The sequence below is a fragment of the Phaethon lepturus genome, unplaced genomic scaffold (assembly GCF_000687285.1).
Source record: "Phaethon lepturus isolate BGI_N335 unplaced genomic scaffold, ASM68728v1 scaffold37046, whole genome shotgun sequence".
Taxonomy (NCBI): Eukaryota; Metazoa; Chordata; class Aves; order Phaethontiformes; family Phaethontidae; genus Phaethon; species Phaethon lepturus.
In genome coordinates, this window is record NW_010546217.1 from 31929 (window position 1) to 47453 (window position 15525).

Sequence of the window (15525 nt, forward strand, 5' to 3'; positions counted from 1 at the left end):
AAGCCCTGCTCCTCAGGCTGGCAGTCTGGGCAGCGTTGGTGGCACCTCTCCTCCCTGGGGCGGGCAGCCATCGTCCACCGCCAGGCTATGCTGTCCACGAGATAGTCCAGCCGAGGAAACTGGCCCCCGGGGCAGGAAAAGGCACGAGGGGAGAAGTGTCCTACCTCCTCAGAGTGGAGGGTGAAAACCGTGTCATCCACCTCACGCAGAAGAGAGGACTTCTGGTGAAAAACCTGCCGGTCATCACATACAGCCCCAGAGGGACAAGAGTGATGGAGCAGCCCCACGTCCCTGAGGAGTGCTTCTACCTGGGCTACGTGGAGGGCAGCCCCGGCTCCCTCGCCACGCTGAGCGCCTGCTCGGGTCTGAGGGGACAACTGGAAATCGGGAACCTGAGCTATGGCATTGAACCTGTGCCGGGGTCCCTCACCTTCCAGCACCTTCTCTATCGCCGAGAGAAGACCCAGAACAAGCCCTTGATGTGTGGATTGACGGATGAGGTGATCCAAAAGCAGACGGCTGGGATGGGAGCTAAAACAGCCTCAGGAAAGCACGGCTTGTCTCATAGACTGAAGTACACCAAGTACGTTGAGATATTTGTCGTGGTGGACCACTATCTGTTTTCCTTCCAAGGGAGCAATGAGACCGCCGTCATACTTCTGGTTACAGATACGATCAATTTATCCGAAACATACTACTATCCTCTGAAGATTCGCATCTGCCTGATCGGGCTGGAGATCTGGACACGCAGCAACTTCATCAGGTACAGCCAGGATATAGAAGAAGTTCTTAAAAATTTTAACAACTGGGGAAATAGAGATCTTTCTCAGAGGATGGAATACGACATTGCACATTTATTTACGTACAGGGACTTCGGACTAGTCGTTGGGCTGGCATACGTAGGTAGCATCTGCCACCCTGGTTATCAGTCAGGCGTTGTATCACACATACGGAGAGATTTCATAACCTTTTCAATAATTTTCACTCACGAGCTGGGTCACAACCTGGGGATGGAGCACGACAAAGAGGAGTGTGTGTGCGGAGAAGCCACCAAGTGCTACATGACGGGAGGCTCGCTCCATGGCTCCAAGGCTTTCAGCAACTGCAGCCTGCAGAGCTATTTAGACTTGATCAGCAGAGGGGATGGCGACTGCTTGTGCAACATCCCAGAGCCCCACAGACTCTTCTACTTTAAGCATTGTGGCAACAAGGTGATCGACGAGGGAGAGCAGTGCGACTGTGGGAGGCCGCAGGACTGCCGAGGCAATCCCTGCTGTCACCAAAACTGCAGGCTGAAGCCGGGGGCCGTCTGCTCCGTTGGGCAATGCTGCCAGAAATGCCACTTCCGTGCTGCAGGACACAAGTGCAGGTCGGAGGCAGACGAGTGCGACTTGCCTGAATATTGCAACGGGACTTCCGAGTGGTGCCCGGAAGATTTGCACGTGCACGACGGGACGCCGTGCAGCAACGACGGCTACTGCTACCGCGGGAAATGCGCGACCTATGACAACCTGTGCCGAAAAGTCTTTGGGAAGGATGCTCGGGGCGCTCCGGAAAGTTGCTTCAAAAAGCAGAACATGAAAGGGGATCGATTTGGCAACTGTGGCGGCGATGGGACCAAAGCTGCTTTTGTGAGATGTAAACCACAAAACGCTCTGTGTGGAAGGCTGCAGTGTGTCAATGTGAAGAGGATACCTGTTCTGGAGGAAACCATCATTCAGATACCGGGGCCCCAGGATCTGTGCTGGGGCACAGCCTACCGTGCCAGCATCGATACAGCCGATATCGGAGAAGGGCTTGATGGCACCAGATGTGGACCAAAAAAGATTTGTATTAACAAGACGTGCACAGACGCCACGGTCGGGACGAAGTGCGATGGGAAGGTTTTGTGTGGGGGGAAAGGGGTTTGCAACAACCTCGCACACTGCCACTGTGAAGCTGGCTGGGCTCCTCCAGACTGCCAGTTCCGCGGCCTGGGAGGCAGCGTGGACAGCGGCCCTCCACCGCCTCTCCTGATGTCCATGGTGGAGGTTGTCCAAAATAAAGTGTTTAGGATGGTAATTGGGATCACAGTTCCCGCTGCCCTCGTTCTGATTGCTCTCCTCATGGCTGTAACCAAACACAGACAGGCAATAGCTGCATTTTTCAGGACAAGTTTAGCCACAGAGAGAACTGAGACTCCTGTAGATGAGGAGCAGAGTATGGAAGAAGAAGAAGAGGAAGAAGAAGAGGAAGAGGAAGAAGAGTATGTTTAAAAAACCCCTGGAAGCAGTGGGAAACCCTCCAGCTGAGGTTTGGAAAAGACTGCAGGCCCTGAGCATATGCCCCTGAAGCTGGACTGCTATACCAGGAGATTTTGCACAAAGTGATTTACACAATATAACTGTGTAAACTGTATGAAAGTTAATTACACAAAACTCGAGTATTTCCTCTTCTTGTATTACCTACTATGTAGCTTTTGTTTGGACCCCAAAGGTGAAGCTGTTAGAAAATAAAGAGTGTAAAAGTTAGAGAGTTGTTTTCAATGCAGCTAAAGAACTGTTTTATTTTCTATGGAATGGTGGCACCTTAGTAAATAATTCACTGGAGCATCTAGAAGAGTACAGACAGATTCATGCGAAGTCCTGCTCACCCGCTTCAGGAGAGATGCTCCACCAGGTCGAAGAAACTTATTTTTCTGAGTATTGTAGCTGAGCAGGAGTTGACATGAAGAACGGAAGGGAAATGTGCAAAAAGTCGAGGCACAGAAGTGAGCACTGATTTTTTTTACGCTACTTTGTAATTTTTCATCCCTTGCAGTTGGCTGTTAGTACGGTACATGTTCCTATTTTTATAGTGAATTAAAAGTCGGAGATTGAAAAATATTCACCTTTGCTTTACTGTTAATTTGTTATGGCAAATAGTTGGAGAAGTAAAACATCCTTTGACCACCCACCCTCAAAGGAGCTGTACCAGATCTCTGAGCTGTTACATGTAATTTGCTGCATTTCTAGAGATATTTCCAGAAGGAGAAAGTCTGTACTAAAGATTTACCACGTTTAAAGAATCCATTTACAATCCATACAAACCTGTAAAATAAATAACTATCTTCACTGAAAGTGTCTGTCTCCGACAACTCTGCTCAGGCTCCTCCAGCACTACAGCTAACTTTGCTGCCGGCACCAGACGGCCCGATACCGGGTCTGGCCGACATTGCTAAAACCCGCCGAGGTCTCCTTAGGACGCTGCCTGTTCTCCTTCGACGCAGGGATCCATCACAGCAGGGTGGACGTGGACCCCTCTGCGTCCGGCGGGCTGACGGGGAGCGTGCTGGCGTAGAACTTCTTCTGCGAGCGCAAGAGAGGAGTCTGAGTGTCAACGTCCCGGCAGGCGTTGCGTTTGAGGGAGAGGAAGACGTGCTGCGTCCAGCCGTACACGATGCAGTTCAGAAGCCCCTGGGAAGCTGCTGTCAGAGCCTGGGAGAGAGCACAGGGGAGACGAGGGCTCTCTTGTCAGCCAGCACTGCACAGCACGCCACGGCTCCCAAACCTGGCATGTTACGCCAAGCCTCCCCCTTCCAGCACGATTTTATCTACCTGCATCCCCACGTGATACAGGAATCTCACGGTTATTTTAATAATCTTTGCTAAATGCTGCCTCAGGCACATCAAGCAGCTGGACAAGCGTCGTGGAGGAATTGCATCTGGAGACTTTATGGAAAGGGAATAAACTAACTGGTTTCTGGGGATCCCTTCTAGTCCTATTTTCTACAATTTTCACGGGGTTACCTGAGACCTTTTTCAAACCTGTGAAAAACATAAAACCACTAACAAAGATCTTTGCCAACCACAAGCATAAATCAATCAAACTTATGATTTTTGTGGCTACAAACACGCTTTGTCTAGCAGAGATTAGAAACGGGGAAACGCTCATTTTTCTGTTCAAGCAGAGAAGGCAAAAACATAGGAGGTTGCGGAGGACGACATTTACCTGTAGAATTAGAAGGGCCATGTAGATTTTGCTGTTTGTTGACACTGTCAGCTTCAGTATTCCAAGGAGGACAGCTGTGAAAAGGGGTGGACAAGAGGGTACTGCTTTAACCCCACCTCTTCAGAGTTTCATTGCCAGGCATTATACGTCTTAGGAGAATGTGAAAATAATTCAGCTCTCTGCTAACCTGGGGCCCAGCAGCAGAAGAATGCAATGGGGTAAAAAACCACTCGTTGTTCCACCATCTTAATCATGGCCCACTGCTGATCCCCCAGGAATCCTGTGGAGTTTACGAACCTTTTGTACAAACCTCGGGCTTGACTGAGTATAACCTAGAAAAGAACAAGCATACATCGTTGTTTGCACTTTGTGCGCACGCTCTGACCCGGCTTGTCCATCTAGGACAGAGTATCCCACCTGTTTTTTAGCCAAAACCTCATTTCAATCTATCAATCAAACCTTTTCAGGCAGCAGTGTGCTCCCTGGGGGAGAGCAGTTGCTTTGTACGTGATCTTTTCTGCGAACTGAAGACTCTGAATTGACTTGGGCTCTTATTGACCCATGCAGTAGGTGATCTCTGCTGCCATGCTCTGAGCCTTCTCTACCCGCTAAATCCTTTTCAAAGTGGGTTGACAGAACACAGGACTCAAAATGGATTTCTATGGTGGCACACTGATATTTTCTCTCCGCTACCACCTCTTCGAAAAGGGAAGCAGCACCACTCAGTTCTTCCCCTGACATTGCCTGGCCACTGGTACCACCCAAGCAAAAAGATGAAAAAGGGCAAATCTTCTCGCACTGATCAGCTGGGTGCAACGGCCAGGGTGCAAGGACTATGCTTCTTACCAGAATGGCTATGAAGCTGATCAGGAAGGAAATGAGGAAGACCCCAACACCGTAGAAATGCATCGCACGGCAAACAGAGCCACTCAGGGTCTGTGGCTCGTTGGTGGGCACGGCTGTTTCTGTGTGCATCAAGAGACATCTGTGGGGAGAAAGGAACAGCCTGAGCTCCTGCCGTCACTCGTAAGCAACGGGGCTGTTCCAGAGAGGCGCGTGAAGCTTACCCATGCTTCTGGCTGAAGTTCTGGTAGCAATTACTGCTGTTGCCCAGGCAAAACACAGGCACCATGAGAAGGAAAGGGATCAGGCTAAGAGGAGAAAGGCCCCGTTGTTAGTTATTGCACTTCACTGCTCCCATGCCCAACCAAGCACTACTTGGTTTTTCTCCTGTCACTATAAAGGACTTCTTAAAAATTGTTTTTATTGACACTGCTCTGGAAGAGTATTGTATCAGCTTTACTAACTTTGGCACTTTCATTCATGCAGGCAATACGTTGCTAAAGGGCACGCTTTCTGAAAAACTACATGTAGTTAATATAGTTATAACTAACTTGGTTGGAGAAAGGCCCTTACATCCAAAACGTCTTACCCTGAGTTTGTTAGGCTACTCTGCTGTTACTGATTAGCTTTACAGGTTTTAGTAAAACTTGCTTCAAAATAAATAGGAAGCAGAGATCAGCACACTACAGTTTACCAAAACCACATCACTCTGCCAGAGAGAATTAAATCTTACCTAGATGAGATCGTTGCTATTCGGCCAATGCAACTCGCATAATCTACAACCTGCAAAAGCCAAAAGAGCTTAATTAAATGATCGCTTCCGTACAGCCACTGGCCCGCAGGAACCAGCTCCCAGGGAGCACTTCAGCAGCTGAGGGCTCTTCAAATGCTGATTAACCCCCAGACCCAGCACAAATGTTTGTTTCCCCTTTGCACTGAATCAACACTGCCAAGCTCAGACTGTGCTGATTTGCAACAGAAACAACTGATGCTGCCACCCGCTTACTGCCTTGTTCTCCTTCAAGACTAGAGGATTTGAGAAGGGAACTTGGAACTGTACAAGGAGCAGACCCTTGATGAGCTCTCTGGTGTAACTTTGTTTTTGTACGGCTTACTCACTTAACCTGGCCCTGTTCCTCAGAAACTTCACGTTCTGGTGAAGAAATGCAGGCAATTTGGAGTGTCATTCTACCTGCTCACTAGGAAACGTACTTTGGCAGCCGGCGTCCACGCGCCAGCTAGGACAACGCAACCTGGGCACCGCCGCAGTGGTGGGGAGTTATGGTGGGTGGTGTGTTCTGAATGCAGCAAGTCCAGCATGAAGGAAACCAGTCCCACAAGTGGATCCAAACCCTATGGACAAGAGCCCTTGAAATACAGACTGATCTGCCCAGGCTGCTGCTCCCGAACAGGCAGGTGGAATATCTGGGATATAAAGTTTGCTGTCCACAGCAAATGGCTGGGGAAGAAAAAGGCTATATCCGGAAATGGGGCTGATGAGTTCAATGGGAAGAGTTGCATAAGGAATCTGTCGTCTTGCAGCAATACATCAGGAGCAACACGCCGGTTACGGCGACGGTGGTGCCTCACTGTTTAGCCAGGTGTGAGGAATGAAACACCGCAAGGAGAGATTTTAGTCACACGGCATGTGAAGTGTTTGTTCAGCCTGCAACGCAGAGAGTCTTTTTCTGAGTACTATGTCCTTGTTCCTGGGTTCCCAGCGATTACACCAGTTCCCCAAAGGGCTTTTGTAAAGGCCAGCGATGATGAAGTGAGGACTGGCCACTCTTCACAGAGCCCACTGGCCCTTTTATCACTAGCTCACTTCCGTCACACCTCCTATCTCAAACTCTTACAATACTTACTGATGCTCTCGAACGCTGTACAATACCTGGGAAGGACAGAAGTTGTCCGTTCTCGGTCCCAGGCTACCCAGGCACCCCTGCTTTCCTGTCCCCTCTGCCGTGCACTGGCAGAAGGCAGTGACAGCAACAAACCGGTTATTCAGCTGGTGCAAATTTCTGCTCTTCTAACTGCAGAAGAACTTCACCGATAGCCAGTCCTGAGCTTTCTCTGCTCTGAGGGGTACACTGCCATCGGCCTTTGCCTGCTTTGGTCTTGCAAGCCTAATCTTCCTAATCCTGAGATCCTACAGCAGACCTAGCTGTAACTCTGCTGGCCTCAGTGGGCAAGATAGGTCAATTCATACATCTGTGGGGCAGAAGGGCCTTCAAAGTCCTTGTGGTGAGATATACTGTTATGTATGCACTTCCTAAACCCCCCCCAACCCCACAGTTAGACCTTGGCACCCAATAGTTGTTGCATGTCAGTCCCACTCACCTGGGGGGGCATCCTGTGGAGGTTCTGATTGTATTTCATCTTTAGGTCCATGTACAGGTGCCAGGTGTAGTTGACAGTGTATAGAAAAGAGGCGACGTAGAATATCTGAGAAATGCAAACAGATGGTATTTCAGTCAAGTAATAGTAGTTGCTGTAGCATGTTTAGTTCATTGCTGATGAACCCAAAGCCCATGGGCCGGAGGCAGGGTGCTAAACAGCGTAGTGGACTGCCAAAGGTGAGGGTCCCTGCACAGCCCCTGTGCTCATGGCTACTGGGTTGTAGTGGGACCCCAAGTGGGAAAAGCCAGGTAGAGGAGGGCTTCCCACTTTAGACCGCACAAAGGCAGCTTCACTTTGGCCCCAAACCAGGGACAGGAGAACTCATGACAGCAGACTATCTTAAAAATACAAACCTTTGTGGCTTGGCTCATTTTTTGGCCTAAATTCTGGCAACAAAGGGTTCAAAAGCACTTTGACATGCTACGTCCATTAGGAAACGCAACACAGATGTGGCACTTAGACTTGCTTCTCGCATAATGAGCTCACTACACAGCAAATTCACGGAAACAGAAAACAATAGTATCTTTAAAAAGGAAAGTAGGGGCAGAAAATATCTGCACTAAGCCTGAGTTAACATCCCAAAGAGCCCTTTTATCTCCACGGGAAAAATGAAGAAAGAAAAGATACAGAACACCATTTCCCACAGAGTTTCACAGTCCTTGACTCCAGCTTGAGGTGAGACCAAATATCTAAAATTTCTTGTAAAAACCCCCAAATCTTTCTTGCATTTTTCCTGAACCCACGGTTGCTCCAGGCAGTCGAGTATAAACAGTGCCGCTTAATCATACTATATATATGCGTGTGCTGTGTTTGTTACAGGAAACACATGCTTCAGTGGCAAAAGCAAAGAGGAAGGGCTGGACAAGTGAATTTTTCTGTGGATTTGCTATCCTTTGCCAAAGAGACAAGGAGCACAGGTTTGCCGCCCTGGTATCATCTAAGTCTGGGAAAGTAGTCACTAAATAAACTTGGTCTCCTTCACCGAGGTTGCAAATGCTCTCGGCTGACTCAAGAGGCTGAGTCCAAGGGGCTGCTACATTGCAGCAGGAACATTAGACTGACTTTCCAGCTCATTAGACGAGGTTTAATGAGGGTTTGTTGCCCTTCTTCAATTCCTTCCAGGGAAAGTCATCAAAACAGTCCAGAAGGATCGTTCTCCTGCACTTCAGAATGCTCACAAAATGTCAGCACTGCCTTCTTTTTTGGAAGAGGGAACCAAAAACCACTTGTGAAGTTGCCAGCAGAAAGCGAAGGGAGTTCTGCTCTCCTGAGCCCCATCTTCGGGGCTGTGGACAGTCCTGCAGCGCCCACCATGAGGAGATAAAGCAGGGGCTGGGAGACATGAGAGTCCCTCATTATAACACTTCTGCGGCTCCCCATTGTGCTCACCAGGGTGAGCAGAGCCTGCCAGGACATTATTAGGCCACTGGAACTGAACTGGAAGAATGTGGGGCAATTGTGCAATTATAACCACAATCTCTATGCTGGACTTTATTATTGTAATGCAAAGGCAAGGCAGGGAGGAGAAGAGAACAAAGTCAAGGGACAGCAGGAGGGAGCAGTATTTACATTTAGTATCAACCAAGAGTTTGGGGCTGAAACAGGGAAAGTCCAAGAAACAAAGCAATCTCCTCCTTTACGACACGACATGGATGTTGGGGTTGTTCCGTCCACCGTCAGCCCTTGGTGATAAAATCATGGTAAACAGGCTGAATAAGGCAAAACAATGTCCTGCTCCTGAGGCAATCCCTTGAGACAACCACAGCACACGGACTGTGGTGTGAGTCTCTCCAGGGGCTGCCATCTGCAAACACCACTGCTGAGCAGTCCTGCGCCTGTCCTCACCCTTGCCGTTCAGTGCATTTTACATCTTCCAGGTGTTTGTGTGCAAAGAAGCCACGTGTGTTTTTGAGACACCCAGGAACACAACCCTTGCGAGACCTCTCCCCTCAGCACGGGCAGAATGGGGCCAGGAGACATTTACTCATTTAATTCGGTTACAGATCATTTATGCTCTGCAGAAGCTGCTGGTTAAACCTGTTACTGGCTCCTACTTGCGCACAAGGTGTTCCCACCACGCAAGGGCATTGCTGGGGTGTTTAGTAAGGAGGTGTCCCGCACCGTGTCACGTGCACCATGCGGGCACAGTTGCTATGGCAAGTGCTCCGTTTGTTTTAATTTCTTCCAGAGCAAACAGCAGCGGCAGCTCTTGCCAGAGGCAAGCCGGCTCTGCCAGCCTGGCAGTCCTCCTGCCGGGGGTGGCCTGCTGGTGGCACGCAGGAGAGAAGCCCAGTGACCTTGTGGCTGAGGTCGGGATGTGGCAGGCACCCTGCACACCCCACCGCAGCACCCTGACCGTTCCCCGAGGCAAAGGCGAGTCCTGGGACTTGCCCAAGGCCAGCTCTGCCTACCCGCGCTGCCTTTCCCAGCGTGAAAGTAAGGCTCCCACCTTGCCCCCAACCCTTGCCCGTGTCCCTGAGAAGCATGGCCACAGACTGGAAAAGCAAGGGCAGAAAAGAGCCAGGGATGCATGGGAGCATAGCTCTCAGTGTCTCCGCTGAGAAACGATGGCGTATTGTCTATATCCGACGTGCTTCTCCTCTAGCAGTGCAATCTGTCTTCTCCGGGCCATAAAAAGATCACACCGGCATTAAGAACTGTCCCCCAGGCAAAGCTGCAAGGGAACAGCTCAGAAAGACTCTCAGTCCCGCATGCTCCTTCCACCTTCCGGCTCTGAAAAGCCTCTCCCGAGCTCTTCGCATTTTCCCTTGTACCATCAGCTAAAAAACATCTTTGATATTGGTCTGCACCATTCCCAAGCGGCCGAGCTACCCACACCCCACTGTTTCCTCTCTCGACGTAAACATATTGCCGTGCTTCCACGGCGGCACAGGGGAGCTAGAGAAACCAGAGATAAGCCAGGAGCGGAACAGCTGCTCTCGCCATCATGACTATTACTGTTTTACCCACGAGAACAGCTGTTGAAACAACCCTGGGCTGCAGGCACCCATCCCCAGACACACAACAGCGTGAACACTTCCATACCGCACACGCGGCTACTTCCCTGCCCTCTCCGAGGTACGTGGAGAGCCTCTTCAGCTCCAAACGCTGCTGCTCAGCGAGGACGCTTCAGTTCCCGTCTGTGGGTACCATCACACTCCCAGGGAGCTGCCCGAGCCTACACAACACGTTTCAAGGCTCCCGACAGCCTCTTGCTCTTCCCAGCCACGTTTTTGTGGGTCCTTTAAAAGGGAATTTAAGCTCAGACATCACCGCTTGTGAACCACTGCTCTGGCCCAGGCTTGGCCATACCTTGCAGAGTTTTTCGAGAGCAGTGATTTGCAAAGCTTAACGCTGAAATGGGAACTCGATGAGACAAAAGCAAACTGTCAGGAAAATGGTGTTTCACTCACTCCACTCCAATTAGTCTCCGGCACACGGAATCAGCTGGAAAGCAGCCAAATCGCTGGGGCACGGGACTAAACTTGTGCTGACGGAGCAGCCCCTGAGCATCCTTGGGATTGACTGAGAGAGGGCCAGGTCAGCAAAAGCAGGGCTGTTTATGCGAGTGATGTTGTATGTCTGAGCTCAAGCAAATCGCAGAATATGTCTGTTCCTGCCCAGGATGGAGGAAGCATGAAGAGGAATAGAAAAGCTGCCATGTGAGAGGCACAGAGATCATCGTCGGCATGGGTCCAACAGGAAATAGATTAAAACCCATCTACTCACTTTACACAAGCAACTCAAACGCGGCAACCACATAACCCCATGCTCTCTTTGCCTTCCTCATTGCCTCTCACAAACCAGACGGACCTAAAACCAAGCACCGTTATCTCCTTTTTACACATGAGGTGAAGAGATCTGTTAGGTCAAGTTCACACGGAGAGTGTCTGCCAAAGCCTGTCTAGAAACAGTCCCCCCCAGCCACGCCCTGATCACCAGCGAGGCTAATTAAGGCAATGGATGCAAAGTAACGGCGTGAACGGTGATGTCAAGGCTACTCACTTGTCCTGTTGCTTGCAGGTTATAGCAGATGAGATCTTGCTTGGAGGTTGGTGTGCTATAGAGAAGCGCCCCAGCGAGCCAGCACATGCCCAGAAATAGGTCAGAGAGGCTCAGGTAGAAAAGAGGACGAACCTGGGAAAAGTGAAATCAGTCATTGGGTCTGGGTGATGGTCACAACCCGCCTGCGACCACCTACAGCAGCAGCTTTACCCCCCTCGTCTAGATATGCTTTCGTCCCCCAGCTCTTTCAGTAGGGCAGCTCTCCCTGCACGCAAAAAGCCATGCTGATTCTTGCTCTCAGGAGCTGTTTCAATGCAGATATCCGGCTCTACTCTTTCTGCCACCGGCAATGCCCCAGGATCCAAGAGCAGCATCAAATCTTACAGAAAGTAAGGTCCAGAATGTTACAATGGGACAGGTTGGCAGGGAGAGGCGACGTTATTTGTTAAACCAACCGATAGACAAATCAAACTTTCGGTAAACACAAACCCTTCTTCAGGTCTGCAGTAACTTCAAAGAGACATTTTTCCTACGTGTTGCATGTCATTTCAGTCGGTGACTAGGGCTGAATCTATTTTGCATGCCGGATTAATTTTCACTGCGAGAGTCAACTAGTCTCTGCTACACACTGCATCTTGCTGGAACAGAGTCGCGTCTCCTCTAATGGCAGTTTCCTGCCCATTTCCAGTTTGCAGGCACCGGCCAAGAGGACTGTAAACACTGTAGGAAAACATTTGTGCAAAATTCTGGCCAACATTTTCATTGTTAGTGGGAGAGCAGACAGTCTGGAAAAGCAGCCTAATTATTTAGATTCTTAATTGCAGTCTTTGGTAAGTAATTTTCAGCATCCTGGAGAGAAAATGATGGCATTTTTTTTGCCCTACAGGAAATTATAATGCTAAACACAGCATGGAAATCTTTCAGGAGGCCTTGATTTTGAGAAGATTTTTTTCATGGAACTCAGCCTTTGGTGAGATTTGCCTCAATATTGTCCTTTTAATAAATGTTTGCTGCCCATTGCGTTGTGTTATGCTTGTCTTGTTCCCGTGAGCAATGAGAAAGGGCTTAGTAAAATGGATAAGCAGTAAGGTTGATCTGATTGAACCAGATCTATCCTTATGCCATACTTTGAGGGAGATCTGCCTGGTGTGTTCCTGGACCCCTCGCTGCCATGCAGCAGCGTGGCAGGTCCTCTGCCTTCTGCAGGATTTCTCTCCTCCAACACCCTTGTCCCTCCAGTTCCTTATTCGTACCATCCAACCGAGCAACACGGTAAATCAAACTGCTGTTGCTAGCTAAATATCTGGAGCTAGTTTGTACGTCATTGCATTTATGAACACTTTTTTTAACCAGGCTTTTCCTTGCTGGTGCCGAATTGAAGCGCCGGCAGGCAGTCATAGGCATGACAGCCTGGGGACATCGTCCAGTTTGTGAGCACGGCAGGTTAAAACCAAGCAGCTCTGCAATAAGCAAAACAGCAACTTTTGCAATCAAACAGATGACCCCTTCCTCTAGCAACAAGTGTCCTTGGAGCGAGGCACCGCTGTTTGGTTGAAGAGCTATTTTGGCACAGACCTAAACAAAGAAGTAGGTGACATAGTGGTAAGTGAAAGGCAGCATGGCTCTGCCTTGCAAAAAGGGAAAAGAAAAAAAACCCAACAAATAGTATTTATAAAATAGAGGAAGGGAATGTAAAGACGTAATGATTCAGATGAGCTGCCAGGCTGGAGCATACGTGTTGATTTAGCTCTGTTTGGCCATTGCCCAGGGACATCTGCCTGCACAGAACCTGTTGACATGACAGAGGAAATTCTTTGTTCGTTGCTTGCCATCATCTCTTCTGAACGATTTAGCTCAGGCTGAAGAGTTTTATTGACCACGTAGAGACAGCAAACAAGCTTCAAGAATGCAATATTTGATTTCGTAGGCTGGGAGCAGGAGGGGAAGTGTTCATAACATTGTCCTCCTCCCAGCCTCCAGAGCTGTTTATTTTTAAACATTTTATTCTGAAGCCTCATGACTCAGGGAATAAGCTGTTTGCGGCAAGCTTTGATATGGATCTCTTCCAGCCCCTTTGTTTACAAATTTCCACTTAAGACCAAAAACACGGGGACAAGGCGATGGGGAAGTCACTGAAGATTTTGCCACTTTTGAAACACCAGCAACAGATCTCCCCTGGCAACAGAACAAGAGCCTGGAAGCCTGATGCGGATGAGTCGCTCCAGCTGATATCCATCCCTCCTATCCGGATTTGCAGAAATAATCTGAGCAGAAACATCTGGACTCCCTCAAGCGGGGAGGGTCCATCTGTGACCTGGAGCCATGTGTGGCTCACAAGCAGCAAGAGTGCAGCTCCCGAGCCACAGCCACATCATATGACTAATAGCACAAGGGCTCCCGAGTAATGCAGGCTTCTAGCCATGGAAGTAAACGGGCCGAGGCTGCTGAGTCACACCGGGACACCTGCCAAACCCAGCTCCGTATCACACCAGAGTGGAGGACCCCCGGCGAGAACCGTGACGGGAGCTCTCCAGCTGCAGGAGATGTGGTAAGAGGGAGCCTTTGACATGCACCCTGTGCAGCACAAGCTCAGGAAGGTTCGCCATCCCAGCACCAAGGTGAAGTCCCAGCCTTCATTCCTCCCCCGGAATGCATGGAGGTCTCCGCAGCTCATTGTCAGAGTGCTGGGCAGAACGGTTCCAGGAGGCTGCCTGGGAGCAAGACTGCTCTGGGTGTTGTAAGGGGTGCCAATTTGCCCTGCAAACCTGGACACACGTTCTCCTCCCCACCCTGCTTCATCCAGTGATGTGTCAGTTGTTAGCCTGACTGTGTGCCCTCCTTCTCTGAGCATAACTCACTGCATTCCCTGGAAGTCCTGTTCTCTGGGCTGCAGATCAAACCCATGATGCACAAAGAACACTGAAGACGAGGGAAGTACAAATACAGCTTTGTTACAACATAGCTGCCAGCTCTACTGTCCTACTGCTCTTAGCAGTAACCTGTTATCTGCGTGGTCCGCAGATCGGGCTGCCAGACATCCGCAAATCCTGGGCAACGGACCCCAGCTTCACACAGATCAGCTCTGCACAGTGCCTCCTCTAAATCCTGGACAGACAGCGGGACCGTGTGCGGACAGCAAAAGCCTTGGCAAGCTCGGGATGGAGTTTAGGGTTGCTGCACATGTGCCAGCCACCGGCTCCGCACCTCTGCTACGTCCCAGAGTGGGGCTCCCTGCACACACGACCTGCACGTGTGAGGCACTCAGGACGTGCCAGGCGCTGCGATCATGTCAGATCTGCAGGGCACACGCGGACAGTCCCACCCCGAGGGAAGTTTGCACCCTGAGCCCCGCTGCTTCAGCGTCAGAAATGTTCGTGGCTCCTGTGCACGGCCGGGGTGAATCTTCCAAAGCCCACTGCGGAGCCCAGCACAATAAACTGCTTTTTAGCTCAGCCTCTTTTTGTCTGAACTTTGCAGTGCTGTTGAGTTGTAAGGGTTTTAGCAGCACACCTGCCTGGAAAAAAACTACTCGGAAATACCCAGAGATGGATCCCTGTAAAAGCATTTCCTACAGGGGCATCTCCAGTTTGCACTTCAGCAGCTTTGTGCACAGCTCCTCAGCCCTCCAAGCATTTTGCCCCACAGAAGAGGACACACTAACAGATCCCTGTTCCCAGGAATGACTGGAGGACTTTCCTGGAGCAGCAGAATGCACGGGGCTAGGGAACCTGCTTCTCCCTGCATGGGTGCAGTTCAAGGTTAGTCCCTTAACTCGTATCACAGACAAAAGGCCACTCTCTTGGCAAGCACTTTGCCTCCCAGCTGTTAAACAAGGTTTAACTTGTTAACAGGGTTTAGCCTGAGACCTGCAGTTGCTCCTAGCAGGGTGCCTGCCCCACGCGGGTCTTCGCTACACGCGTGACCCATCTGCAGGGTACCAACATCTCGACTTGGGGAGGGAAAAGGAGGCGCAGACCTTACCTCGGGGGACCGCACTGCATTTTGAAAGACGGCGTAGGCAATAATTGAGCTGGAACCTATAACACTGAGAAAACAAAGCACAGGTTGGAACAGGAGCACATCAGCCTCGCTGGGATCAGCGATTTCTCTTTTCCCGGAGAAAACTGTCGTCGCAATAGTAGCTCCATCCCGGCATCGCGGGGACGCGGGTTGAGCAGCGCCTTGTACCTGAGCATGGCCATGGTGAACTGTATCCACTGGAGAGCCGAGTAGACCTGGGGAGAAGGACGGGTGCGAGCTCAGCACGGCCCGGCCCCACGCACGGCGGGGAGCGCCCCACAGACACGC

General features: G+C 50.3%; 2 protein-coding genes across 2 annotated transcripts in view; one reads left to right on the forward strand and one right to left on the reverse strand.

Annotated features, from left to right (window-relative positions):
• LOC104622439 (disintegrin and metalloproteinase domain-containing protein 20-like) overlaps positions 1-2225 on the forward strand; it is a gene marked incomplete at its 3' end in the record, with an annotated part of 2345 nt that extends 120 nt beyond the window's left edge. The window contains 1 exon segment of the mRNA XM_010289221.1: positions 1-2225. This exon segment is cut by the window's left edge and continues 34 nt beyond it. Coding sequence (XP_010287523.1) covers positions 1-2225 — 2225 coding nt within the window.
• Positions 2226-3254: 1029 nt separating this feature from the next.
• On the reverse strand, positions 3255-15452 carry TMEM116 (transmembrane protein 116; the record flags this gene model as incomplete). The annotated part of the gene is made up of 10 exons (XM_010289222.1): positions 3255-3455; positions 3970-4043; positions 4157-4301; positions 4816-4954; positions 5037-5120; positions 5546-5595; positions 7153-7257; positions 11218-11349; positions 15199-15325; positions 15406-15452. Coding segments are annotated over 10 exons (1104 nt in total), but the record flags the coding sequence as incomplete, so codon positions are not given.
• Between the last annotated feature and the right edge of the window lie 73 nt (positions 15453-15525).